The sequence below is a fragment of the Lipomyces tetrasporus genome, assembly GCF_029532465.1.
Source record: "Lipomyces tetrasporus strain NRRL Y-64009 chromosome Unknown POJ06scaffold_6, whole genome shotgun sequence".
Taxonomy (NCBI): domain Eukaryota; kingdom Fungi; phylum Ascomycota; class Lipomycetes; order Lipomycetales; family Lipomycetaceae; genus Lipomyces; species Lipomyces tetrasporus.
In genome coordinates, this window is record NW_026611601.1 from 149,282 (window position 1) to 175,103 (window position 25,822).

Below are 25,822 nucleotides of genomic sequence, written 5' to 3' on the forward strand. Positions count from 1 at the left end.
TCCCTAAATTTAAACGTTGAGTGTCTTGTGACCTTACCTTCTTGGTAGGTGCATTGCCGACGGCCAAGTTTTCAATACAGGTTGGTTGCACTCTTTTGGGGGTTCTTAGCTGCCCAACAAATGACTAGAGCTGGACACGATATCGCCAGAGGAAAATTCCTGGCGATAATTTAGGCGATACGATATGCGATATTGGAGTTGAATATCGTATCGTGTCGCCGAGATTCCGCTTGATTCTCATCACGGTAAATAAAGGGCGTTGAGATGGAAAGACTAAGTAATTACTCAATTAAGTGCACGCCAAAATTCCTCAGCAAAGATATTTTGTGAGTTACAGAGATTATATTCAATATATTCTGCTGAACCCCTTTTGCCAACCCCTAACCCTAATTTTAATGGCGTTAAATTAGTATCGGTACTTATTCCCGCCTTTTATCGCCCAGTTGACAAGTGGGCGATAAATAGGCGATAATATCGCCAGACTTTTCTGGCCGGCGATACGATATGCGATATGGGCAAAAACCCGGCGATATCGTATCGTGTCCAGCCCTACAAATGACTCTATAGGGCGTTGTAATGTATTTTGGGCACAAAATAATTGTGAAGTGGCAATTGAAAGGGTGTCTACACGTACCAGTTGTCCGTCCGCGTTATGGCAAGGCATCTGAAATCAGACGTTCTCTTCCCTAAACCTAGAGTCCCAGCACATCACCAAATTTGATAGTTTGGAAATTTACGTGCAGACTGTCGAAGCCATAAACACACGAAATAACTTACGGCTTTTTCGCCAAAATAATCAAAGAGACATCCCCCCCCCCCCCCCCCCCCCCCCCCCCCCCCCGTCACCAAAGAAAGGAACTACTAGTGGCAAGTAATTCCTCTGGCGGCGTTGAATTTCCATTAGCAACTTTGATCTTTTGTCACCGTGAACTTTATTTCAATCATACAGGCATACAGTAATAGCGACCTATTAGTCACTGGGCCGCACATAAGCAATAATGGAGGACCATAAAATATTTGTGCACAATGTAGCCACTTCATTGTGAGGATCCACCCTGCTATATCACTACATTATTCTCATCTTTCCAACAAGCACTCCATCCAAGTGTACCCTCCCTACAATGACCTCGTGATTCCCGACAGAATCTTCTCCAGAATTTCTTTCAATTCGGTCCACATATTCTGCGCTTTCTCTCCGTCTTAGCTGGTGACAAATGCCCTCAAAGCCCCATTGTCCACCTTGCCATCTGTCCATATGCACCATGGCTTTCATCGCCTACTGTCGCAGCAGCCACCGGAGTCCGACCACCAACTTCACTTGTGGTGCAATCACCAATTTCATAAAACAGAGGAGTCAACCGCCAGTTCCGAGTGACAAATCCAGGCTCACATATTCAAGATGACCTCCGAGTCTGCGAGTTTCGATGCGATTTCACGTACAGGACTTCCAACAGCTTTGAAGTCAGGTATCGAGTTTTCATGTTGGCGTTCTTCTCATCGTCCAGCGCTTCAAAGGTGTTAGGGCTCTTCCATTCGGGAAGGTCCGTTTGGGCATGAACCCCGCTACTCACGATGTCCAGTGAGGCTTCGAGGTGGGGATTTCGTTCGCAGTTACCTTGAGCTTCGGGAGGAGGAGCAGGCCCAGCATAGAGATGCTGATCACATTGACGGTAATGGTGCGCTCGTGGCCATCTGCAAGGCTGAAGTTAACCTTTGCGATGCCGGCGTTTTCTAAAAAAACGTCGATTCGCGGCAATTTCGATACGCATTCTGCGAATGCTTTCACAGAGGCGTAGAATGCGAGGTCTAGCTCCCAGACTTCGCCCACGTCGGTTCTGCCAGTCGATTTCTCGATCGACTGTTTGGCTTTCTCGGCCGCGGCCACGTTGCGGCCGGCGAGGATTACCTTTTTGGCGTCGCAACGGGCGAAATGCCGTACTGCTTCCTAGTCCGAGACTGACATTAGAACCGGTGACAATAATGATCTGGTCGGCGAAGACTCAGTTGGATATTAAGGTGTGACGAAGAACTGCGGTATAGGAAGCTGCCAATGAAACCCTCATTCCTACCTCTACAAGGATTAAAAAAGAGAAGAAAGACAACTACAACTTGCATTAAAAAGAACTAAATTGATTTAGTTTAATTTCCTCAATACTAACTAGTAGGCTTAGTGTGCGATACACCTAGATTATTCCGACACTGCACCTTCAATATCTATGGGAGTCCACCCTAGAGTGGTTTCAGAGCCAAGCAAGCAACGACTTCATCTGTGATAGCTACTCTAATAAAGAGATGGACGAGCAGATTTTACGATATCAGCTCCCTACCAAGGGTATTAGCACAAGAACCATGTTAATGAAACAATTGGTCCAAGGTTACCTTACCTTCTCTCCAATCATGTACACAGAATTCTGGATGCGGCAATCAGAAATAAGAGAAATGATAGATGCATGAATGACGCGATAATTTTGGCACCGTGCACGCGAAGTTCGGGGTCCACAACACCCTGTTTGATGTCCTTAGAAAGCCGCAGTGGACCACACGAATCTGAAGTGTTATCAGTATATGCACTGGGTATAGGGGAAATGGATACTAACGGAATCCAGTCTGGGATCTCTCCAAAATGACTCTCTTCATAGCTTCATCCGACTGGCGTGGTATAGGACAAGGATAGTCCTCTCCAATGATCTCTTTCATTCCCTCACCGTTTCTCAGAATGTCGTTAACGAAGCGGACAGCCTCTATCAAGGCAAGAACCCTCTACCGAACAATATCCACACTGCTAGATGAGGAAGATCATTCACCATGCATGGAAGATAGCAGTGAATCAGGAGTCCAACTATCCTCACCTGAAAATCTCAACTTCCCTCCTTTGGTGCCGCATAACATATTGAGAAGACACTTTTCAACTCCCCTGCGTGCCTCAAGGCTCAGATGCCCAAGAACATCTGTCATCTGCATAGCATATTTGGTTTTCAGTGACCCATTCGGAAGGTTCACAAAGTGGTGAAAAAGAAATAAATGCATATTTCCCACCGAACCTTCCCACATATTCCGTGATTCCTGCAGGGACACATCAAGGATAGCCAAGCTATTGCTAGATGGACTGGAGAATGAGTCAGACGTAGGTGGAGTTGCCGTGGAAGTGTATGATGAGGACATTGATTCTTGCAGCAGCACACTAATGAACAATAGACATGCAAGCCGATCGTATTCTGGAGTAGAGCAACTGGGTTCATGCATGGATGTTTGTGCATCAAGTTGAAAATAGAAATGTAAAAGCAACACTGCATCATGTACTGCAGGGTATACCGCCAGTCCCTGCTGATATAGCTGGGAAGAACTTCTCATTAAAGTTCGCATATCTTGAATGAATGATATCAGCCATAAGCAGTAAATTTTATGCAGGTCAATGATTGAGGCCCGCATAGGATGCAGAGAATTATTGAGATGATGCTCAGATATCTCCCACACGCGATTTGACGAATCAAACCATGATGGTTTAGCCATTAATGAGACCCTGACAGATTTATCAGTTATGTGTCTGTTTCACTACAGTCCATAAAAAGTGGTAACAATAGACCTACAGGCATACAATAAGTCCCAGGCGCCAATTATCTTGTAGTTCAGCAAGACCTCCTCGTGCTTCAATCATTCCCTGGAGTCCATCACGGTGAACTCTCCATTCAGCTTCAGTTCCCCAGTATCTCTGCATTAATAATAGTAAGTCAAAATATGAACAGGTGCTATTCAGAATGCATATATGCAATGCAAACTTGGAAGAATATGCATATATCAGTGTAAGACACAAGTGATTCTTACCTCAAATGTAAGAAGTCGTACGACAGCAGCAAAGGCCTCATCACTTAATGACTTTACAGGATCATTGAGCCATAAATTAAGAATTCTCACAGCCTCTGCCTTGTACCTCAAAGCATCAACAGAATCCATTGCTCCTTGAAGGTAGGCCAAGTGTGCAGCAGAGTGGGCCATCACAGTATTAAAGGAGGAAGCATTTGATAGATCAAGGGGAAACCAAACATCCCTCATCGGATTAAAGCTGGTAATGGTCAGCTCTTCAAACATCATTGTAGCATGTGTGCTTAACCCTGCAGAAAGAGGTTAGTGGAGATGCTTCCTTTGGAATGAGTTGAAATTGCAGAGACATACAGTGATGCAATAGCTTCTGATGCTCACTGGTAAGTTTAACTGGACAGGTGTCAAAGGGATCGAATCTGACACCCGCTAGAGCATGGTTCATTCCTGTCAGAACCTGTGCAGGGACTCCTGCAATGTTGGCCTGCTCCCTGTCGATGTCTGTTGCCAAATCTGCTGCTAACAGCTCAAGTTCGCTAAGGTAAATGGACTCCGAGCTTTGTTCATGCAAGAAGTCCAACTTATCCATGTACTGACCGTTGATTGAGGGGTCCGAGGGGGTTGGTTGCCTAGAGTGACTGGCACCGCTTGTTGCTGGAGCTGTGCGAGGTAACAATCTCTGCGGGGTTTGCCGAAGGGGATGCTCTCGTTTTGTTTTGTGTCGCTGCTTCCAGTATTCTCGCATGGCATGACTTCGAATGCCAGCTTGACTCTTTTCAAGCACAAAGGTAAATCGAGGACTTTTGCCGTGCGTGGACGAGTTCGGAGTATCCGGCGTTCGAAAAGCCCCTCTTCCCAAGGTGCTCGCTTCTGATACATCCATCTCACAAATCTTTTACTTTCGTTAGACGACAGAAATAAAAATCCTTCATTGTCCGCTTTTCGTGTTGGACAACTAGGGGCAGAATCAGGTAACCTACAGTTGCTACGTTTTCCCCTATCTGGGTGACGATACTTGCGATAAGGCGCTGAATATGAACGATCTGGACAAGATGGAAGTCCAAATTTCTTTTGCCAACTGTCAGTTCGAAGTCCTTTCTTTCATCTCCGTCCGGAGTGCATCCCACGTTTGTCCAAGTCGGCGAAACTTTTAATGGTTGCGGAACCCCTCTATTATTCAGCTATAAAGTTTCGAATCGGATCCGACGTGATTGGGACTAGTGCCGTATAGTGCGGGACAGCAAGAACCGACCACGCCGTTAGAAACCGCAAAATTTTTGGATCACCCTAACCCTTACATAAATGCACAGGTAATTGATGTATATTCCATATATAGCATGCATCAACTGCGCAACTAATACAGCAGAGAAGCAACGGAGGACACCGTTATATTAAATAACTTACAAGAAAATCATAAAAACGATTATGTGAAATATATTATATAGCATGCGAAATTTTTAACTCACTCCAATTCCAAAGATTCTGGCGGCCGTCGATGTCATTTGTACCTTTTTCACGACAAAGACCGCAGCCTTGCCTACCTAGCCTCGGGAATATGATTCAATGTACCATGCTTTCCTCGCATAATTTCGCACATTCTGAATCTGGATTTTGCTGGCATTGCAGTTGTCGCTAATGAAAGCTACACGCTTTGACTCAATTGTTATTTACTCTGTTTGACGCGTCGACGCGACGAGACTCCGAATCAGGTGACACCACGTGACTAACAAATACCTCTCATATTTATGGCATAAATGCCTAAGTTAAAGTAGTATCTATTGCGTAATCCCGCCAATTTTTTCCACTCCCATAGTAAAGTGGCCGTACAAAATGTAGCAAACCTCGGTCGGTTTTCTTTTTCGTCAAAAATAAACTAGCCAATTGTATTTTTAAATGGCAATCTATCGTCTGATTTAGCTTCTAGGAGGATATCGATGTGGTGCCATGACGTGATGTTTCTAGAAGTGTGGTAAAAAATTTGGTCGGTTCTTGCTGTCCCGCACCATACCACTCAAGTCGACTTGAACTCGACTTCACTTGGACTCTGCTCGGGCAAATTTGCTCCTCTTGGGATTCCGCGAAGTCAACTCGGCGTCAATTCGAGTCTTACTTCACTTCACTTGATCTGTCACTGGAAAAACTTGACTTCGGACGTTTCGAGCAAGGGCAAGTTTAGTAATGAGCCGACCAATCGTTGATGCACTTATGGCGCATACGAAAACACCGTCATCGAATATGGTACAATTCACTATCTCGAGTCCGCAATCGCGTCGAGCACGGTAAACAACGTTATGAAATTTTTAAATTAGGGGTGGACACGAATAACATTTTCCACTCGTTACCGTCGAATACGAATAACGAATATTATTCATAATTCTGCCAAGACGCTAGCGCAGTGGTCAAACTTTAATGCAACACGACTTGACTTAGGGTTCCAAGTGAAGGAACTTGAGCTTACCCATCCCTAATGCGTTCCTCTACTCCCCTACATGTTAAGATGTATAAACAACTGATTAACTTCTGGATGTCAGAATATGTCTACTGCAATCACAATTCCTACAATAACTAATCAGGTTAAGAGCTCCATTCAGAAGTGGGCTCAGCAGACTACATGTAACTCAGGCCTTTGTGCTTACTCTTACTTGAGGTCGACTCTAGAGGCACCTCTCTATTTATTAAAACTTACTATTAAATAGCTTATAGTCCTTAACAAGAAAACTGATCAAACAGATCAACAACTTGATATTCTTGATTATTAATCGTAATGCCGAATGGATAGGGCATCAGACTCGGACCCAATTGACTATGTATCTAGATCAACAGACGCCTCTCTAATCCCATAGATGTCCTGAGTCGCTCAATTGCGTGACAGGATGAGGTCCGTCAGTCGGAGTCGAGGCTGGCGAGCAAGCTGGCAGACGGCGCGAAGAACGTCGTGCCCGTCAGCGGCCTCGAAAAGTCGAGTAGGCGGTCATGCAGCCCCGGAGGGTCCCCAACAAACATTCGCTGCAGCATCCGCTCGATGACCCACAGATGCCGCGAGTACCCGATGAAATATGTTCCGAACTCGCATGAACCAGGGGAGCCGAACGGCATATTGTCGCGGAGGATGTCATGCTCATCACCGTTCTCATCTTCGATCGTGGCGAGCGTCTTATGTGACCGCTGGCCAGTGGCCGCGTCGTCAAGCTCAACGTTGTCCAACTTCGTACGGCCGATGATGGCCTCCTGCTGCTCGGCCTGGAGCGCATGCCACGCTTTGAGGTCGTGCACATACTTCTGAACGACGATGTAGCTGCCACCAGCGGCGGATGCATCCTCCTCAGCGACTAAGATCGAGGGGTGCACGGCGGGACCGACCGGGTTAGCCGTGCCGTCAACGAATCCGAGTAGGTCGCGAACGTCGAAGTAGCGGAAGCCGACGGTCTCGTCGACAACCGTAACAGCGTCGCCGAGGAGGTCCATCAGCTGCCGCTCGAATTCGAAGCATAAATCTCGGCGTTCCGAGCGAATGTGGAAGAGCAGATCGCCAGGCGTCGAGACAGCCGTGTGGACCGCGCCTTTGACGGTGGGGAAGGGATGGAGCTCCGCGGGCCGGGGTAGAGCAATGACGCGGTCCCAGATGTCGCTGCCGATGCCGACGGTGCACGCGAAAGAGGCACCGAGATCGCGAATGGAAACGTTTTTGGCGAGGTCGTCGATGCTCGCGAGCGTCGAGCGTACGGTCCCAGTCGCGTCGGCGCCGTCAGTGACCGACAGAACGAGGAAGGTCGCCGACTGTGTTAGCGGCGCGTCGACGCGTTGCGCCTCAATGGGAACGCGCCGGCTCATCCTTGCGCTTGTTGCCATCTCAGCGATAGGTAGATGACAAACTATAGGTCGACGTCGAGTACGGCGGTCTTGAGGATTCGGCTGACCTGATAGGGGTCGTCGTAATTCTTTAACTAATGTTACTAGGTCTCGGATCCTGGATATAGGATATAGTCGACTTCGGAGCCCGTTATAGATGATATTACCGATCTTGTTCGTATTCATTCCGCACTTAATCCACTGATCTTCACTTGATTCTTATAACGTATGTGTATGGAGTAGGGTTCTTAGCTCTGGCGCAATCGGGTAATTACCCGGCTATGGAGGACCCGTATCTCACACTCCGATCAGCCGCTTCGGTGAATACACTTTTCCCCTAGCCACCAAATTTACTATCACCTTCCTAATAGCGGCCGACCCCTGCAACGCCGCTTTTATGTATAGGCCAAGTAATTCACTCAAATTTATCTAGACTTGAGAAGGTCCAATTAGGTTCGTAGGTCATCACATCATGTCATTTATCTCGTGTAGGAATGCTAGATGGGATGGTCGCGCTGCTTTGTCTACTCTCAGACTTTCTGTGCTCAAGGATAGGTGTCTGCAGCTCCAGATTCAACTATTACCTTTCGCCTTAGATAGCATTTTATCCCCTCTCATACTTCAATTTGCTCATTCCATGCTGCGAAGGCTGAGGTGCCTTTTGGTGGGCAAGTGGAGGTGGCAACTCAGCCGTTAGACCTACGATCGGAGAGCAATTATTGGCGATTTACTATTTCCAAGATGGGAACACCTTGAGGTGTTAAGCCTGTAAGTGGCTAAAGTAGTTGTTCCCAAATAGGAATGGTCATAATTTGGAGGGGCATAAAGATACTGAATTTTGAACCCTAAACACTGCTATGCAGTATGATTGGGTAAACGTTAAACTTGCATGTGATGATTTACAAGGAGATTCATGGAGTTTCAATGCACTATGCCTCTCTTGGACGCGCTAAAATATAAATGGGCACCATCTTGTGCACCGCCACCCATTGTTAAAAATTATCAAACTGGACCGCATCCTAGCTTCCATACGCTTCCAAGTTTCTTCAATAAATCTCTAAGCGTGACGAGCACTCCCGACAACTTCGAGCATATCAGGTCCCCATTCGAACGACAACCCCGCAGTCGCAGCCTCGAGATTTCCCGTCCTTAATATTCCCTCTCCCTCCTGTGTCTATTCTACTTTCATTGCAAAGGCATAGTTGATGGACTGTAAGAAGGAACCGAGATTAGCGATTAGGCAGAAGGTTATTCCCAAGAGTTTAGAGCGAGACTTGGAGTAGTTGGGAAGGTTAAAGAAGAGTTGAGAGGATTGTGGAGACGAGATTGCCAGGCTGGTTGTTGTCCTTACGAAGTATGAGATGACGACGAACGATGAGTTATTCACTTGAATGGATGCCCACCATGATACAATTAATACCGTCCATCCTCACGAAACTCCACAGAAAGAGAGAGAGGTGTTCCAAAAAATCAATGAATTTCCATTTAAACATTCATCTAACCATGAGACACCGAATCTGACGTATATCTCAACTCCCTACTTTCATCGGGCTATCAATTCCAGGACTTCCTGCGCCTCAGAATTACTTGAAAAGATCATTGTGGTCAGCCTTGATCAAGTCGGCCCTTCTCGCCAATCATGTAGACAGAGTTTGGATACGGCAGTCAGGGATAACGGGGATGATGGAAGCATCGACGACGCGGAGGTTTTTGATGCCATGGCCCTTGAGCTTTGGGTCAACGACACCTTGGTCAATGTTCTTGGACAGACGGTTAGTACCACAAGGGTCGAATGCAGCCTTGCAGCGTCCAGAACAGCCCTCTTCATCCCTCAGCCGGTTTCGAAACCATCTTCGCGGTGACCAGGAGGATATATTCCTCGTTCCACAAGGAATCAAATCATTCAGATGAACCAAAGTCCTGTTTGGCGCATTCGCAGCAATGCACTTCTTCGCAAACTTATCATTTACCTTCGCTCGTTCTTCTTCGAAGAGCTCCATCACTAACTGCATGTCTGCAGCGAAGCCAGTTTCCGCATCATCTACGAGTTCAACTAACCTATAGTCATCCACCGCTGCGGGATCAATATCTGCATCGCCATCCTCCTCGAATTCAGGTGCCGATATAGACTCCGATTGCATATTCGCAGTAGCCACTATTGGTCGATATCGAGGCTGCAAGACCAACTGCTCGTGTTTCATGCAAAAAAAAAAAACCAGCGCGAGCGGCCACACTCGGCATTGGCTCGAATCCGAATTATGGTGCCCTGGATAGCAAGGATGGCTCAGAGGAAAAAACAATGGAAGCTAATATGTCAGGCCAGTCGCTTGAAACATTCGAGGTCAATGATGGTTGCATTCCATCGGCCGAGACTAGAAAATGTATGTATATATATACGGGAGGAGACAAACAGGGAAATGGAGGAAGCAATAGAGACGACCAACCCCAAGTCCACGGTAGCACCGTTCTGACCCATCCATACCGATATTTAAACTTTGGGTATTATTAGTGCGTCTATAATCTATTGCGTCATTGAACAGGACTTTAAACTCGTGGCCATTAAATAGTCCCGGGCCAGCATCATTATTCCCTACCTTAATTGTAATATGAAAGACCTGATCAAAAAGGAAGTTAGCGCTGAAAGACTGTCACGGCTAGAGAGGAACTAGACCTAGGCTGCATTCAACAACTAAATTTATTTAATTATTTCTTGAATAGTGGTGTTCGATACTGGTGTTCAGTTGCTATTTATCTGAGACTTAACAAAGAGGAGAGAAAGACAAGGTACAGAGACAAAAACGTAGAAGCTAACAAACTAGCAACCAAACTATCATTCTAGACACTTTTCTGCATAATTAATTGTAAAAGTCCTTGTGGTCGCTCTTGATCGCATCGGCGCCCTTTTCAGCCACCATGTAGACTGAATTTTGAATACGGCAGTCGGGAATAACCGGGATAACAGACGCGTCGATAACACGAAGATTCTTGACTCCGTGGACCTTGAGGCTAGGATCCACCACACCCTGTTGGATGTTTTTGGACAGGCGGGCAGTACCACAAGGGTGGAAGGAGGTCTGAGAACGATCTAACACAGTTCTCTTCATCGCTTCATCGTCATCGAGGGGCATATCCCACGGGTACTCGTCCTCAACAATATGCTTGAACCCTTCACCATTCTTGAGAACATCGTAGGCGAATCTGATACCTTCGCGAATAGCAATAATATCAAGGTCGTTGTTGAAGTAGTTCAAGTTGATATTAGCTTGCTGTAAAGGATCGGCGCTATTCAGTGTAACCTCGCCGCCCTCAGACACGGGGCGAACGAGATCTACCATAACCGTCATATAACTGCCTTTGCTCGGGTGTGGAAAGTGCCACTGAAAGGCACTGCCAAACAGAGGGATGAAATCAAGCTCGAAATGAGGCTGTCCATACGGACAGAAGGGATCAAGGCCACCGTTTGCAGCCTTTGCCTCGCGGTACTCAGGGGATTTTTCTAAGTACTTGTCAATGCGAGGGAAACCGATCATCTCGAGGAACGGCGATCCCATAGGGCCAGCGTGACTCTTAGAGTAAGCTGCCAAAACTTGATTCTGTAGACTGCCTTTTCTCAAGACGTGGCTATCCATCGAGAAACTATCCTTAAGACGAAGGACGAAGGGTACACCGGGGTGATCCAAGAGATGCTGACCAACGTGACGCGAATCGATAATCACAGGGATATTATGCTTAGCCAGCTCGGGCGCTGGTCCAATACCGCTAAGCATCAGAAGCTTCGGAGTTTCAAAAACACCCTGAGAGACAATAACTTCACGGGTGGCATAGAAGCTAAGCTCTTGTCCAGATCCCGTGATCACAGTCACACCCTTAGCGGTGCGATCAGCATCGTCGATAATAAGGCGCTTCGAGTAAACTTCAGGAAGAATAGTAATGTTCGGTTTGTCCGCAACCGCGAGGAAGCTACCTGAGCGCCGACCCTTATAGATAGTGTTGACACTATGCGCCAGGCCACGCATCTCACCATCGAAGATATTCTCGGTGATAGGCTCGCCGGTGGACTCCCAGGCCTTAGTGAGGAGGTCACGGAAACCCTTCATCTCCGGCATAAGGTCGGCATGGGCAATTGGAATCGGACCACCGGTGCCAATCTTCTTGAGTTCCGGTGGATACAAGCCAGCGTCATCGTGGTATGTCACACTCTTGCGAAGATATGGAACAAGAGGATCCCAGGTCCACTCCTTCCCGCCGTATTCCTCCCACATATCGAAGGTACCCTTAGAACCAGGCACCCAGGAGAAATAGTTCAAGGACGAACTGCCGCCAAGGGCCTTTCCACGGGTGTTCGGCTTCTCAATACGCTCATAGTCGTCGCGCTTGACCATAGTCGTCTTGTAGGCCCAGTCGTACTGGCTGCCACGGATCTCCATTGCGAGTCCAGGAGTTCGGATCTCCTCGTTATCCTTAGAGCTGCCAATACCGGCTTCAACGACCAGAATTCTGGCATTTGGGTTTTCCGCAAGGCGGCAGGCCACGATGTTACCTGCCGTGCCTCCACCAACGACAATAAAGTCAAATCGAGCACCGTCCTGAACAGTCATACCGAAAAATAGATTGAGTGAGTGGTTTAGAAAACAAATAATGAATTTGGTTGAGCTTAGCCCTGCTTGGATTTCATCAAGCTTTATATAGGTTGCTGGAAGCCAAAATGTTTATAAGTGCGAGATCAGACGAGCAGAATAGCAATTGACCAATCGTGTTATCCAGTTTAACCGCCGATCGTCCAGTAAACTGTTGCATACGAGGTCGTCACATATCCGTGTTTGGAATAGCAGTAATTGGCAAATCGTCTTGTTCTCCACATACCGGATCAGAAATCATCAACTGTTAAATACGAAGTTGTGATATGTCCGTGTTTGGCAGCAGTAATTGACCAATCATTCTCTCCGGTGACACCGGATCGAGATCATGAAGTAAACTGCTTCATACTAGGGTTGCGACATGTCCGAGGTTGGAAATAGTAATTGACCAATCGCGTGCTCCAGTATACCCTGGCCGGAATCACCCCCAATACAACTAATTCAATGACGCGGTGGCTGAATGTAATTACAATCCTCTGTTTCTGTGTGCATAAGTAGGTGTACCCAAAATAGTAGTAGTATCGAGCATTTCTCAGCCTCAGTGGCAAGAACGTGTACTTCGCGCGCATGGAGTATACGGTGTCTTCTCTGGTGCTAACTCACATCAACAAACGCTATGTAGCCCAGTACAGTATTAGTTCTTCTATTATTGACCTGTGCAGACGTGGTGCATTTCTTCTATGTTCTATCTCTGCGTCGTTATGTCATGGCGCATAACTGCGTAAGCATGATAGCATAAAGGTTGTAACGTGTTCTGTGGAGGTCCACATAGATTTCACTTTGTATAGGGAGCAGAGTCAAATCAGCTTAAATCAGCTTCATCCGAGCTGTTACCAATGCTTCCGCGTCTCCCGGATTGGGTTAAACGTAAATCTTTTTGGAGTTCAACTGCCCAGTTGACGGCACCAAGAATGCAGCACGTCATAATCTCAGGACACAATATATATTGGCACATACCTGCTCCACATTAAATAGCTCTATCCCAACCTCGTAGCAATTGGTTTTGTTTCTCTCACCGTTCCCCTAAGCTAAACATAACCATGGCGTCTCATTATACTCTCGCTGAAGGTATGTACTCTGACAAAGCCGCATATGTCCAGATGATAACCATATTGTCAGGGTGTCCGTACGCAAGCAACAGCACCAGCGTTCAAGTGCGAAATGGGTCAGGTGGCGGTCTGGTATTGCTGCAAGACACTCAGCTTATTGAGACGTTGGCTCACTTTTCGCGCGAGAGAATTCCTGAGCGGTAAGTGTTCAATAGACACCGTCCAAGGATATCGAACTTACTTTTCCTGTCCCTAGAGTTGTTCACGCGAAAGCTGCGGGGTATGTTGATCTAAAATGCAAAATCCATTAGCTAACTCCTATACTTGAAGAGGTTATGGAGAATTCGAAGTCACTCATGACTGCTCAGATATCACCTCCGCCAGCTTTCTCAACGCTGTTGGAAAGAAAACAGAGGTTCTCCTGCGGATCTCTACTGTAGGGCCAGAAAGGGGTTCGGCCGATACCGTGCGTGATGTCCACGGTTGGGCTATGAAACTGTACACCGACCAAGGTAATCTGGACTGGGTCTTCAATAATACAGTAGGTCTTTTGCTTTAGTTTATTTAAAGAAAGGCAACTAATTCGAATGGTTCAAATTCCCATAGCCCGTTTTCTTTATCAGGGACCCGATTAAGTTTCCGTCATTGAACCGGTCTCACAAACGGCATCCTCGAACTAATGTCCCTGATGCAAATATGGTAAGTAACAGGCAAGAACATTATAGCATGTCCTGCTAATTAGTATTAGTTCTGGGAGTAAGTTAGGAGAGCGCCATACAACCGAAAAGGCAAAAATGATATTAATAACTTCTAGTTTCCATGTTGGCAACCCAGAAGGCATTCATCAAATCATGCATCTCTTCAGCGACCGCGGGACTCCTGCTTCGCTTCGCCATATGAATGCCTACAGCGGGCATACATACAAATTTACCCAGGAGGTATGTATTAGTAACAATTTCAGCATATCAATTCAGGCTTATTCATGGTGTTCCAGGATGGATCCTTCAAATACGTCAAGATCCACATCAAAACACAGCTCGGTGTGAAGAATCTTACCAGAGAAACAGCTGTACAAATTGCTGGCGAGAATCCGGATTATCTTGTGCAGGACTTATACGACGCGATTGAGACAGGCAAGTACCCTGTCTGGAATGTCTATGTGCAGGTTATGGAGCCAAGTGAGGCAGAGAAGTACAAGTGGAATATTTTCGATATGACCAAAGTGTGGCCCCATAAAGACTTCCCGCTGAGACAAATTGGTAGATTAACTTTGAATCGCAATGTAAGCCAGCATGAATTATGAAGAGAGCAAGCAATGAATGCTGATCTACGTTCTACAGCCCAAGAATTATTTTACGGATATTGAGCAGGCGGCTTTTTCACCATCTACAATGGTTCCAGGCATTGCTCCGTCCGCCGATCCTGGTTGAGTGTTCCACAAGTACCCTTACTACTAAGGATTCTTTGCTGACTTGGTACATCACAGTCTTGCAAGCTCGAATGTTCGCGTATCCTGATGCTGCACGTTACCGCCTGGGTGTAAACTACCAGCAGCTCCCTACCAACGCTGCCAGCTCGCCTGTGTACTGCCCTTTCCAGAGGGATGGCTTCATGAACTTTTCTACCAACTATGGAGATGATCCTAACTATGTTGGCTCTATTCTGCGACCGACTACATTCGCGCCAGCCTCAAATGGCAACGGCAGAGTTGCGAGTACACTGACTGAGCATGAAAAATGGGTAGGAGAAGCTTGTAGCTTTGTAACTCAGATTAGCGACGAGGACTTTGAGCAAGCGACCGCTTTGTGGGAAGTCCTGGGTCGGGAGACCGGCCACCAGGAACGATTTATTGGAAATGTGGCTGATCATCTTCGTGGGGTCACCGACTCGAGACTTAGAAACATGGTATATGGTATGTTATCCGTGCCAATTTCTTTCTTTTTGTTACTGAAATCCACCTTTAAGCAAGATAATCTCTCTCTCATATTCAATATACCAAACAAATATTGATTGTACTCCTGGCTAACCTACAATACAGATCTGTTCTCCCATGTCGATGCCGGCCTCGCTGCTCGCATCCAGGTTGCAACTGAAGCTAGTTTATCGTGAAATAGTGGCCTAACCGCTGATTGGACATCAAGAAGGAAATCCTTTCTCTTCATTATTCTTATGCTGGACTGCAGGGGCCAGGGGCGGGTTAGGAGACTTCTCTAACAGTATTTGTGCTTCTTATTAAACTATCTGGAATCTATAAAATAGTGGCCATGAATAACAGAGGTAGAAGGATGATACCTTAGTATACTTTTGGGGAGTGGGTTGCCCCTACGCATTGGAAATAATGTCCTCTCATACAGTGTCGGATCCGATAATTCAACCGAGAAAAGTAGTTTCGCTGTAGTCGTTATATGGTGGCTAACGACTATGCGAGATTCTATCCACTGATGCCTACTCGGATTGGTAGTAGGACGACCAAGGATCAAAGTTCGTGTACTCTCATCTGCCATGCTTGACGTGGACGATAGCCGGCAGGTGTTTTGATAATGTGCCTCGACGTAGATAAATTGGCTAATTCTAGACATTGTTAATTTGTTACGTATTCTGATGTTTATATTATGCTCGACTTTCAAAGATGGGTGTAAACTACCAGCAGCTCCCTACCAACGCTGCCAGCTTGCCTGTGTACTGCCCTTTCCAGAGGGATGGCTTCATGAACTTTTCTACCAACTATGGAGATGATCCTAACTATGTTGGCTCTATTCTGCGACCGACTACATTCGCGCCAGCCTCAAACGGCAACGGCAGAGTTGCGAGTACACTGACCGAGCATGAAAAATGGGTAGGAGAAGCTTGTAGCTTTGCTACTCAGATTACCGACGGGGACTTTGAGCAAGCGACCGCTTTGTGGGAAGTCCTGGGTCGGGAGACCGGCCACCAGGAACGATTCATTGGAAATGTAGCTGGTCACCTTCGTGGGGTTAAGGACTCGAGACTCAAAAGCATGGTATACGGTATGTTATTCGTGCCAATTTCTTTCTTTTTAGTATTGAAATTCACTCTACCCAGGGCTGTAGGCGGATAGGCGGATAGGCGGATTTGGCGGATAGGATATCCGCCGCGGATACGTTTCCGCCATACTTTCGATTGGCGGATACAGATGGCGGATAGAAATCTGCCAACCCTCAAAGAGGCGGATATCCGATCCGCCATTTTGGCGGATATGGCGGATATGGCGGATAATCCGTATATTCTTAATTAAATTGAAAAAAAAGTCAAAATCGAGCAGGGTTAGGGTCACAGTTAGCCCTAACCCTCAACTTGCATAGTTCGACTAGTCCGACAAGAAGTTATTCTAGCACTTGTCGTACCGGCTCACATGTAGCGGGGATCACCGACCATATAAGTTGCGTCCGCTACAGCGAGTCCATTTAGAAAATTCAAATATCATGTTAGAGAACTTTGCGAAATTTTTGAGGAAATTAGATATATAATAACTATTAATGAATTTTGCAAATTTTTAAAGGCGGATGGCGGATGGCGGATTTGGCGGATATCCGCCAGATATCTGGCGGATCCGTATCCGCCATGCTGTCGAAAATCGGATAAAAAGGCGGATACATATCCGCCAATTTCAAACAGGCGGATGGCGGATGCGGATATGGGAAAATTTGGCGGATATCCGCATCCGCCACAGCCCTGACTCTACCGCAAGATAATCCCTGTCTCATATTCATATACCAAACAAATATTGATTGTACTCCTGCTAATCTACAAAACAGTCCTGTTCTCCCATGTCAATGCCGGCCTCGCTGCCCGCATCCAGGCTGCAACTGAAGCTAGCTTGTTGTAAAATAATGGCTTAATCACTGATTCAACATTAAGGAGGAAAGCCCTTCTCTTAATTATACTGGATTGCAGCGGCAGGATAGAAGAGTTTTCTTACTGTATGTTGTGCTTCCTGGCGAACTATTTGGAATCTATGTAGGGCTGTTGCGAATACGAATATCGGCGGTTTTCCCAATATTCGTATTCGATATTCGACTCTTGAAAGGCATTCGAATAATATTCGATATTCGTATTCGACAAATAAGGTTTAGGTCGAATAATATCGGCTCGAATATTCGTATTCGATCGAATATCGGTCCAAATCACGTGATATTAATTAAATAAGTTAGAGCATTTCCTATTACAGGCTAGTTTAGGGTTAGGGTCAGGATTAGGGCTTCTCGAGCTTGAAATCCCACTGTATTCATTTCTCTACGGTTGATTATGTAATACTATGTCGAATATCGAATATCGGCACGATATGTCGAATATTCGATTCGATGGTCGAAGAATGCTTCGAATAATATTCGATATTCGTATTCGACGCCGGGGATTGGCCGATATCGTATCCGACGCCGATAATCGGTCGAATAATATTCGTCTATTCGAATATCGTCAACAGCCCTAAATCTATGAAATAGGCACCATTAATAACAGAGGTTGAATGATGAAATATTTTGGGGGAAGTGGGCTTTTGAGGTATTCCCCCTAGGCACTGGAACCAACGTGCACTCGTACAGTCAAGGTAACACAATTTTTCTTCTACCGTGTTCACTGATGCTTACTCGTGATCGTTCGTAGGACAACGCAACGATAGCTAACCTTCAGTCTGAACTTCGTGTACTTTCATAAGGTGTTGTTTTATTACGGCGAGAATAAATAATAAGTGTAGGAACGTACTTTCGAGGGTACGTTCCTGAGTGTTTCGCACCCATAACACGGATCCGCCGGAGCCGGAGTACTGGGATCTCCGATCTCCGTCTGCGCTCCTTCCGTTCGCATGCTTGGGGTTCGTTTCGATTTATAATGTAAATGTTATCATTAGTTCTATTTGTAATACGGATATTTTCATTGGTATATTTTCATTGGATGTAGAGGATCGGACGGGGGCGCAGGAGAAACAAGAATGAGCTGAGTCCTCACCGAGGCCTCATAGTTAATATTCTAAAGTATATAGTTGCTTGCTTTCCAGCTCTCGTGACATATAGTGAACATTCGTCGGTCAAGTTTTGGTTATAAACAGAATTTAAGGTAAGTTAGTGCCTCCGCTAAGCCGATACGAGGTAGCTGTAAATTTTACATCGTACTAACGGCGTTCTACTGTAGCGAGGTTTGACTGTAAATGTGAAGAAGCAATGTGCGCGCGGCTTTGTAGTTAGTTGCCTTGGTAAACCGCCTGTAGTACGTGACGTTTCAGCCGCCATATAATATTCGCAGCGGTTCGGACTTGCGAATGACGAATACGAATAAAGCAGATTGCTCCCAATATTCGTATTCGGGGCAGCCCGCAGCCCTGAGCTGGAAAGTTGATTCTCAACAGATAGTTTATTTGCAAATAGGAATATGGGAAAGATCAAAGATGTAAACTGGAAATGCGGCGGGAGAACAATCGCGCTGTACCTTAATATGGTGCGGCTTATTTCGATTTCAGGGGTGATAAGTTAATGACGTCAATGAAAAGGCAAGTGTTAGCGTACCCTAACCTACCATTCTATTCACCCATTCTGTATTATATAGACTCGTCGTTGTTTACCACACCTCTGATACCCGCCTGTCACGTAATCCACATTCTTTTCCAAGTTCCTCTTAATTTCATCGACTACTATCGTTCACTGACCTTCGGTTATTACTATTACAGTGACATGGATTCCAGGCCGTTGTTGGATGCCCTTAGGATGCTTTGCAATTTTCTACCAGAGGATGGTGAGTTCGAGGTTCAGGCAGCCAATCACCAACATAATTGTCGGCGGATTACTTTTGCATTGTTGCATGAGGGTCGCAACCCCAATTCAATTGCAGACGACTTATGGAATAATATTGTCCACCTTCGCGGTATATTCGCTGGGGGTCCGTGGAGCATCGCTGCTTGACGTCACGAGCTCGTCAGGTAGAATTTCCCCGGCGAATGGACTAACATGGCGGATGGCTGCATTCGCGTTGTCGCAATCAGAGGGACTAATGAGGATAATGTGGGAGTGGGCAACCAATATTTTCGAGAAACTGCTGCTCCCAATGAGACTCTACTCGCAAATTCCTGAATCTGTGAAATCTTCGTGGTCATCGCGCAAGTCAGAGTTATCCAGGGATTCAGATGTCGAGAATATAGTGAGTACTCTATTTTTCGTTATGGAGGTTCACTGACAATCGAAATGCATAGATACTTGCCAGGGATGGCATGATATCACCTGTTGGCAGAGTAATTGACAAAATCTGCACCGCGTAATATATGCCAGACTGCTTCGGAAAGAGTTGTGCGACTTCAAGCTGCTCATATTATGTCATTCAAGCTAGCCAAATATTCGGCCATGCAATCGTTGTTGTCTATGTTTGCCGATACCAGCGTGGAAGCGATTCTAAGGGACAGGGGCATAAACTGCCCCAGTAACGTATTCTGCACAGATTCCATTATTCACCAGTCATTAACGCGCATTTATGCCTGTAACTTCACAACACAAAAATCCAAACGCGTCTATGGGTCAACACAAAAAATCCAAACGCCTCTACGCCTCCACAACGGAAAAATCGTCAACGAAATCACCACTTCTCCACATCCTAATTGAGTCAGATTGAAGCTATTCGAAAACACAGATCTCTGCTTGAATCCTGCAAAATATGATGCCTCCTAAGCGGACTATTACTCTAGCGCAGCGCGCTATACCGTACGATCTTGGCAGAACCTATATCCCCCGCGTCCCTCCACCAAATCAATCAGAACCATCTTCCCGGTCAGCAGGAGATTATATTCCTCGTTCTGCAAGAAATCAGATCATTCAGATGAAGCGGAAGGCCACGGTCACAGGTCATATAGTTGCCAGCAATGGTAGGGGGCTCCACTGCTGCACCCAGGAATTCGGTACAGAAACGTGTGTTCCTGGACGTCCTTGGGAGCAAAGGTCGATAGTCCAACCTGCGGGAACTATTGAGCAATGCGATCATGCATACGACTGTACATATCGCTTACCCGAACAAACATTCCCGTTTCAAAGAGCTCTTGAATTGACCCAGTGTCTCCTCCATTGCAGTGTCTGGGTCGAGTGGAGAAAGCGTGTCGACCTAACTTAGATGCAGGCTTTTGTTTTTCTTACAAACATTTGGACTGAAGACAAGTGATTTGGCTCCATATGAAGACCAAAAATGTCCAGGATGAAGAAGTTCCTTTCGGCGGTCGCCATGAAACTTATGAGTGCCATGAGTTCAGTTGCAAATGATAGGTTTTCATAGTTAAGGAACAACAGCATTTTGTAACGCAAGTATTGGTAGGGATCTTATGACAAAAAGCTGTTTACATCGTATGATCTAGAAGGTCCGTGTTCTAGTGTAACAAGTCTGATTACTGCTTCTTTACAATCCGACCGTGTTGGTCTTCACATATTGTACATTCAGTCAAGCAACACAATGTACGAGTCCGACAAAAATTATAGTGCCAGGCTGGCAAACAATTCAACTGGATTGACGGATTGATTGAATTGACGGACAATCGGTCAATTCAATCAACCCAATCGGGCCGACTTTAGTAAATCAATCAATCAATTCGAAGAGCCGGTTGATTGATGAAATTGACGGATTGACGGGCCGCCCTCTGGACGCTCGGGCCGGGGCGTGGCCGGCGTGTGGCACACGCGTTGGATCTTCGGCCCACCCAAGCCAAGAAAGAAGAGGTCGAAAATGGCTACAGAATTCAGTGGCAGGCTGCAGTCAACTGTGCCTGGGACCTACTTATAAGTACTACCAACGGCTAGAAAATTGTCCGGCTTATACGCTGCCGTTGCCCTCCACCCGAGGTACAGGTGGCGCAACTTTGAGACGAAGTAGCCAACGCGGGAATCGTGGATTACTGACGCGAGGGCAGCGGTCCAACGACTATGGGATTCTGACTACAAGAAGCGACGATCAGCAATCAACTAACTACCACCCGGCCGTTGCAGTTCAAAGCTTCATTCGTGAGCCCATTCGATCAATATTCCGATACTGTGGGCCCACCGTTGATGCCGGACCTCGACGAGCCCAAGGACCTCCCCGATGACGAGTACGAGCGTTGGCAGCTTAGGACGGCTACTACGGATATTGATGTGGAGGACCCGTTGGAATACTGGTACAACAAGAGGTCAGAATACCCTCGTCTTTGTCAAATGGCCGTGGATATTTTATCTATCCCTCCCATGTCGGCGGAATGCGAGAGGCTCTTCTCGTCACGTGGCCTCATGGTGACGCCTCTACGGTCACGGCTTGAAGCAACAACAATCGGGTTAGCACAGACGGCACGGTCGTGGTTGAAGGCCGGGGTCATTCACGATAGCGTTATGGACGTTCCAGACCTCGACACCAAGAGTCAGACCCGGTCAAGGACGACTTCAACGAGGGATTGGGCGACGATACCGGGGCAGTGAGTCCGCCGGAGGACGGCGACGGCGACGGCGACGGCGACGTCGAGGTTGTTACACTGTTTGACTAAGTGCTGTATCAACAATTCAATTCAATCAATTCAATCGGGGCCTTCGATTGGTCAATCCAACTGGCCATCAGGGTAGATAAACCATCAATCAATTCAATCGGACCTCCCGGTTGATTGAATTGAATTGTTTGCCAGCCTGTTAATAGTGCTATCAAAATCTTCAAGCCCTTTACATGTTCAAACCCGTTACATATTCTATTGGCTCTTGCTCGTGTGATGGAAAACCATTGCGTGCGGTGATTTTATAAATACTGTACCTTACCTGCCTAGATTACAGACTATCCATGCTTCGGTATTCGGTGAGACATGCGCCGTATAACAAGTACTGACGCGCAGATAGTCTGGGGATCTCTGTCCAGTGGGAGACCAGAAGTAATAGGTACTTCCATCCGTAGCCAGTCTAATGAATAAAGCAAACGCTTTAAAGTTTTCGAAAGAATGGGCGCGCAAAGTACGATGACAGTCCTCGGCGAGATGTGTCTCCAGACCGGGATAAATCACGTCATCTCCTAACGGAACAGAAAACACAGAAAGGAACAAGAAGATCCCTAACAAGCCTAAAGGAAACATAACGAAGACCGACGAGTCTGAAGGTGAGGCGGTGCTATACTCAGGCTTGGCCCGGACGCCAGAAATTCTCGGCCGCATGCAACCTTGCTTTCCCTAACCGCATGGCGCCGGCGAGCAATACCATTCGTCTGACTTTCCATTACAAACAAGCGCGACACCATTCTCACTCGTCCTCATCAATAGCTACATGTCCCGCACTCCGAGCCTATTATGATGCAAGATGTCCGAACATCTTCCCTTCTCACAGGGTTGCCAAGGCACGACCAAGTTCTATCACATTTATCACAGGACACTCCCAATCAAGCAGTCGCTGGCCGCTCAGTGAGTAGGCATGGTCCAAGGTGGTGTGTGGTGGGAACCGATGAAAGGCCGAGCCGGGAGTGTCCCGGGCGTTCTTGCGGTGGGGCGTTTTCTTACTAAGCCATATTAAGCCGCACCTGCCTGGCAAAGGCGGCAGCGAACCATCCTCTAGTAAGCCAGCATAGGTTCCAATCAGAATAATGACAATATCGCGAAGATTAAATTGAAGAGCACGTGATGTGTAAGAGAGTAACTAAATAAAGGGTTGAGCAGGTCAGCAGGACGCGTCGCTATCATCACATTGGCACATGTGTCATTCATTCTTCGACTATATTTCCTTTTGCTTTGGTTTAATTACAAACAGCAAAGGTTGATTCCTCGAAGACGTTCTGGAAATAATTATCAGTGCGACGATCAGCCATTCGTCTCGCCACGTTCGAGCTACCAGATTGGACATATATTTGCCGTCAACTGTCTGGTCATATGATGAGGCTCAACCTGAGCGTTGAGAACAAATCAATCGAGCATGAGAAATTGGATGTTGGCCCAGATTTCTCGTAGAGATGCCGTAAGTGGCCAAACTAATGTTGGCCCCTGCACCGACTGACCCTGAACCGGGAACGGAAAGATCCCAACCAACGAGCGAGCTGAGCCTGTTATTCCGCACACTGAGCTTGCAGTTGATGGCCGCTGTGGCCACCTCTCAGCCCATCGCATCGCCCACATGGTTTCGCGTTTAAACTTGTCTCGGCCCAATAATTTACTTGCAACCTGACTGCAGGGACCGAACCCTAAACTGATACGGCCGGGTAAGGTTGACCGCCCTGGTGGACTAGGGTTTGCCGCCACAGATAGCGTGTTGTCCAACAGATTAACAGGCCGGACGCCACGGGGCGACGGCTTTGGCAATGCTGGCTTTGCCTGGTTCCGAACAGCAAATCCAGCAGGCGTGGCCCTGACCATGCACGTGGGCCGAAAGCGCGTTTGTTTCGCGTCAAAACAGCTGTCGAGCGGACTGGCCCGCAAACCGTCAGTCATTCCTCCCTGCACCCGTCTCGCACCATCATTCTCAACAACCCGCGAATACGCAGCGACAATGGCCACCCGCCGAGGGGATGCCTTGGTTTTTATACTTAATAATACAAATGTCTCCAATCTACATTTGCCACCTGCTAAATCTATTTAGTCGATTAACCTGCCCTGCGGCCGATCGTGAGGAAGCTTGCAACACTGTCAACTAAGGACAACGCATAGCAAGGTCATGGCCTTCTTCCTGCTCCTCAGATCTGGACGTTTCTCAGGCACCAATCAGCTGTTTTGCGACAGTCCTACAACGCAAGTCACCGGGAACGGCCAAATGCGTCGCACTACTGATCCTCAGGATTCACTAGCGCCGGAAGCAAACGACGAGTCCCAACGGGACCACAAGACAGTATCTAAGCCAGGCTTCACTCATGACGAGATCGAGTTTCCATCGATTCTGAGAGGCAAGCATGTCCTCTTGGCTACCGAATCGTTCGGGCCAGTGAATGGAGTGAGCAGAACAACTGCAAGCCTGGTACAATATCTGCGCGCCCATTCTGTTCAAGTAGCGGTTGTGGCTCCGGAATACAAAGGTCAGACGTCGAGGACTGACAAGACAGATGACTGCGAGGTTCGACTGAGCGGTTACCCGCTGCCATACGATACGAGTTTGGCAGTTGTGTACCCATTCCGGATAGATAAACTGTTCGAAAGGACTTTCCAGCAACTGCCCGATGTCATCTATTTGGCTAGTCCCGCATCCCTCGGATTTCAAATCTTGCTCCAACTCCGGCAGTTGAACCATCAACTTCCCGTCCTTCTCAACTTCCAGACCGACCTCTCAGCCTATATTGAAATCCTCTTCCCAGTCCCGCTTTCTTACTGGGGTGTCTGGGCATTCCGCTTCGTCCAAGGTTATCTCTTCAGTCACCCGTCGGTACGAACGATCTTCTTCCCTTCTCGTGGTGTACGAGAGTATTTGGAGAGCGCAGGTGTTCCGTCGTCTAAACTACTCAATCTAAGGAGAGGAGTTAATACCGATCTCTTCAATCCTCAGGCCCGATCCCCAGACTATCGCAAACAACTGGCTCCAAATAATGAAATACTCCTTGTTTGTGTGGCTCGTCTAGCTGCAGAAAAAGGTTTCGAGTTTCTCGCAGAAGTCGTGCGAAGCTTAGTTGCAAAGAGGTTTCATTTCAAGCTTCTCATTGTTGGCGGAAACTGCAATCCTAATGTTGAAAAAGAAGTACATGATCTTTTCATCGGATTGGCGAATTACGTTGTGTTTTCTGGATTCTTGCAAGGGGACGACCTGGCTCGCGCCTACGCTTCGGCCGATATATTCCTTCACTGCTCCATCACCGAGACTTTCGGACTCGTGGTTCTAGAAGCCATGGCAAGTGGAATCCCAGTGGTTGCGCGTGATATGGGAGGACCGTCCGAAATTGTGGACGACAGGAAATCAGGGTACTTAGTAGAGCCAACAGATTTGGACGATTTCGTGGCCCGCGTCGAGATGCTGGGTCGAGAACCCGAACTGCGCATGAACATGGGGAGACGTGGTCGAGACATTGCATGTCAAGCTACATGGGAAAGGATCAATAATCGAGTGGCTTGGCAGATCGCTAACGCACTGCCGAAAAATACGACACCGATAAAGTTCAGCAATCGGCCGGTATTGTATTCACTGACTTCTCTGCTTTTGTATATGAGGGTGACGGGGCAAATGGGGATTATATGTGGGGTATGGTTTGGATTAATTGTTACTTGGATTTTAGTCAAGTCTTCACTTTTGTTGAAGGCGAATGCGATGTGGGTTCGTCATGCGCTTGGAAGAATTTTTTCGCGATGATATCTGATTATGTCTTATGTACACTATACAGAGTCGAATTGAGATTATAGACCTTCTCCGTTCCTTGACATTGGACGGACCGCGTTCGTTTGAAGTTCCAGTATTACATGTCACAGCCCATATTCTTGATAACGCGAGCAGAGGTAGAAAGCTTTTCTGATTTATGTGCAAAGAGAGGCTTCACATGATATGTAGTCAGTACTGTCGACGTACAAGTGCTTTGACGAAACAA

The 25,822-nt window shown here is 46.9% G+C and overlaps 9 protein-coding genes across 9 annotated transcripts; 3 read left to right on the plus strand and 6 right to left on the minus strand.

Annotated features, from left to right (window-relative positions):
• Positions 1-1,116: 1,116 nt before the first annotated feature.
• Positions 1,117-2,115, minus strand: POJ06DRAFT_281789 (short-chain dehydrogenase reductase; the record flags this gene model as incomplete). Its single annotated transcript, XM_056189976.1, is given in 7 exon segments — positions 1,117-1,191; positions 1,213-1,239; positions 1,281-1,385; positions 1,437-1,526; positions 1,616-1,938; positions 1,958-1,999; positions 2,070-2,115. The coding sequence occupies 7 exon segments, from the start codon at positions 2,113-2,115 to the stop codon at positions 1,117-1,119; spliced, it is 708 nt and encodes a 235-aa protein (XP_056043018.1).
• A 42-nt stretch (positions 2,116-2,157) lies between these two features.
• On the minus strand, positions 2,158-2,735 carry POJ06DRAFT_112792 (uncharacterized protein). The gene is made up of 3 exons (XM_056184102.1): positions 2,598-2,735; positions 2,380-2,547; positions 2,158-2,323 (listed from the first exon to the last, which is right to left on the minus strand). Exons 1-2 carry the CDS (start codon positions 2,695-2,697, stop codon positions 2,396-2,398), a joined length of 252 nt encoding a protein of 83 aa, XP_056043019.1. The 5' UTR covers positions 2,698-2,735; the 3' UTR covers positions 2,158-2,323; positions 2,380-2,395.
• On the minus strand, positions 2,651-5,013 carry POJ06DRAFT_112797 (uncharacterized protein). Its single transcript, XM_056184103.1, has 5 exons — positions 4,797-5,013; positions 4,171-4,708; positions 3,823-4,109; positions 3,588-3,709; positions 2,651-3,520 (listed from the first exon to the last, which is right to left on the minus strand). The coding sequence occupies exons 2-5, from the start codon at positions 4,697-4,699 to the stop codon at positions 2,797-2,799; spliced, it is 1,662 nt and encodes a 553-aa protein (XP_056043020.1). The 5' UTR covers positions 4,700-4,708; positions 4,797-5,013; the 3' UTR covers positions 2,651-2,796.
• Positions 5,014-6,430: 1,417 nt separating this feature from the next.
• Positions 6,431-7,868, minus strand: POJ06DRAFT_253944 (uncharacterized protein). Its single transcript, XM_056187698.1, has one exon. The coding sequence runs from the start codon at positions 7,849-7,851 to the stop codon at positions 6,700-6,702; it is 1,152 nt and encodes a 383-aa protein (XP_056043021.1). The 5' UTR covers positions 7,852-7,868; the 3' UTR covers positions 6,431-6,699.
• Positions 7,869-9,197: 1,329 nt separating this feature from the next.
• Positions 9,198-10,257, minus strand: POJ06DRAFT_253946 (uncharacterized protein). The gene has a single exon (XM_056187699.1). The coding sequence runs from the start codon at positions 9,864-9,866 to the stop codon at positions 9,303-9,305; it is 564 nt and encodes a 187-aa protein (XP_056043022.1). The 5' UTR covers positions 9,867-10,257; the 3' UTR covers positions 9,198-9,302.
• A 41-nt stretch (positions 10,258-10,298) lies between these two features.
• On the minus strand, positions 10,299-12,445 carry POJ06DRAFT_112840 (uncharacterized protein). Its single transcript, XM_056184104.1, has one exon. It carries the CDS (start codon positions 12,261-12,263, stop codon positions 10,521-10,523), a length of 1,743 nt encoding a protein of 580 aa, XP_056043023.1. The 5' UTR covers positions 12,264-12,445; the 3' UTR covers positions 10,299-10,520.
• Positions 12,446-13,096: 651 nt separating this feature from the next.
• POJ06DRAFT_253949 (catalase-domain-containing protein) lies at positions 13,097-15,934 on the plus strand. The gene is made up of 11 exons (XM_056187700.1): positions 13,097-13,370; positions 13,422-13,551; positions 13,608-13,631; positions 13,682-13,892; positions 13,958-14,050; positions 14,100-14,107; positions 14,166-14,289; positions 14,346-14,633; positions 14,692-14,776; positions 14,838-15,263; positions 15,390-15,934. The coding sequence occupies exons 1-11, from the start codon at positions 13,343-13,345 to the stop codon at positions 15,458-15,460; spliced, it is 1,488 nt and encodes a 495-aa protein (XP_056043024.1). The 5' UTR covers positions 13,097-13,342; the 3' UTR covers positions 15,461-15,934.
• Positions 15,935-15,980: 46 nt separating this feature from the next.
• On the plus strand, positions 15,981-17,198 carry POJ06DRAFT_268461 (catalase-like domain-containing protein; the record flags this gene model as incomplete). The annotated part of the gene is made up of 2 exons (XM_056189311.1): positions 15,981-16,359; positions 17,128-17,198. 2 exons carry the CDS (start codon positions 15,981-15,983, stop codon positions 17,196-17,198), a joined length of 450 nt encoding a protein of 149 aa, XP_056043025.1.
• Positions 17,199-23,605: 6,407 nt separating this feature from the next.
• Positions 23,606-25,686, plus strand: POJ06DRAFT_253969 (uncharacterized protein). Its single transcript, XM_056187701.1, has one exon. It carries the CDS (start codon positions 23,977-23,979, stop codon positions 25,588-25,590), a length of 1,614 nt encoding a protein of 537 aa, XP_056043026.1. The 5' UTR covers positions 23,606-23,976; the 3' UTR covers positions 25,591-25,686.
• The last annotated feature ends 136 nt before the right edge of the window (positions 25,687-25,822 follow it).

Excerpts from the sequence above, each read along its gene's own strand:
- POJ06DRAFT_112797 (XM_056184103.1), bottom strand. The coding sequence starts at position 4,699 with ATGGATGTATCAGAAGCGAGCACCTTGGGAAGAGGGGCTTTTCGAACG. Across the intron at positions 4,110-4,170 it reads TCAGAAGCTATTGCATCACT|GGTTAAGCACACATGCTACA; the intron begins GTATGTCTCTGC and ends CTCTTTCTGCAG. Across the intron at positions 3,710-3,822 it reads TACGACTTCTTACATTTGAG|AGATACTGGGGAACTGAAGC; the intron begins GTAAGAATCACT and ends TTATTAATGCAG.
- POJ06DRAFT_253949 (XM_056187700.1), top strand. The coding sequence starts at position 13,343 with ATGGCGTCTCATTATACTCTCGCTGAAG. Across the intron at positions 14,777-14,837 it reads TGCTCCGTCCGCCGATCCTG|TCTTGCAAGCTCGAATGTTC; the intron begins GTTGAGTGTTCC and ends GGTACATCACAG. Across the intron at positions 15,264-15,389 it reads ACTTAGAAACATGGTATATG|ATCTGTTCTCCCATGTCGAT; the intron begins GTATGTTATCCG and ends CCTACAATACAG.
- POJ06DRAFT_253946 (XM_056187699.1), bottom strand. The coding sequence starts at position 9,866 with ATGAAACACGAGCAGTTGGTCTTGCAGCCTCGATATCGACCAATAGTG.
- POJ06DRAFT_253969 (XM_056187701.1), top strand. The coding sequence starts at position 23,977 with ATGGCCTTCTTCCTGCTCCTCAGATCTGGACGTTTCTCAGGCACCAAT.
- POJ06DRAFT_112792 (XM_056184102.1), bottom strand. The coding sequence starts at position 2,697 with ATGAAAGAGATCATTGGAGAGGACTATCCTTGTCCTATACCACGCCAG. Across the intron at positions 2,548-2,597 it reads GAGATCCCAGACTGGATTCC|ATTCGTGTGGTCCACTGCGG; the intron begins GTTAGTATCCAT and ends ATAACACTTCAG.
- POJ06DRAFT_112840 (XM_056184104.1), bottom strand. The coding sequence starts at position 12,263 with ATGACTGTTCAGGACGGTGCTCGATTTGACTTTATTGTCGTTGGTGGA.
- POJ06DRAFT_253944 (XM_056187698.1), bottom strand. The coding sequence starts at position 7,851 with ATGAATACGAACAAGATCGGTAATATCATCTATAACGGGCTCCGAAGT.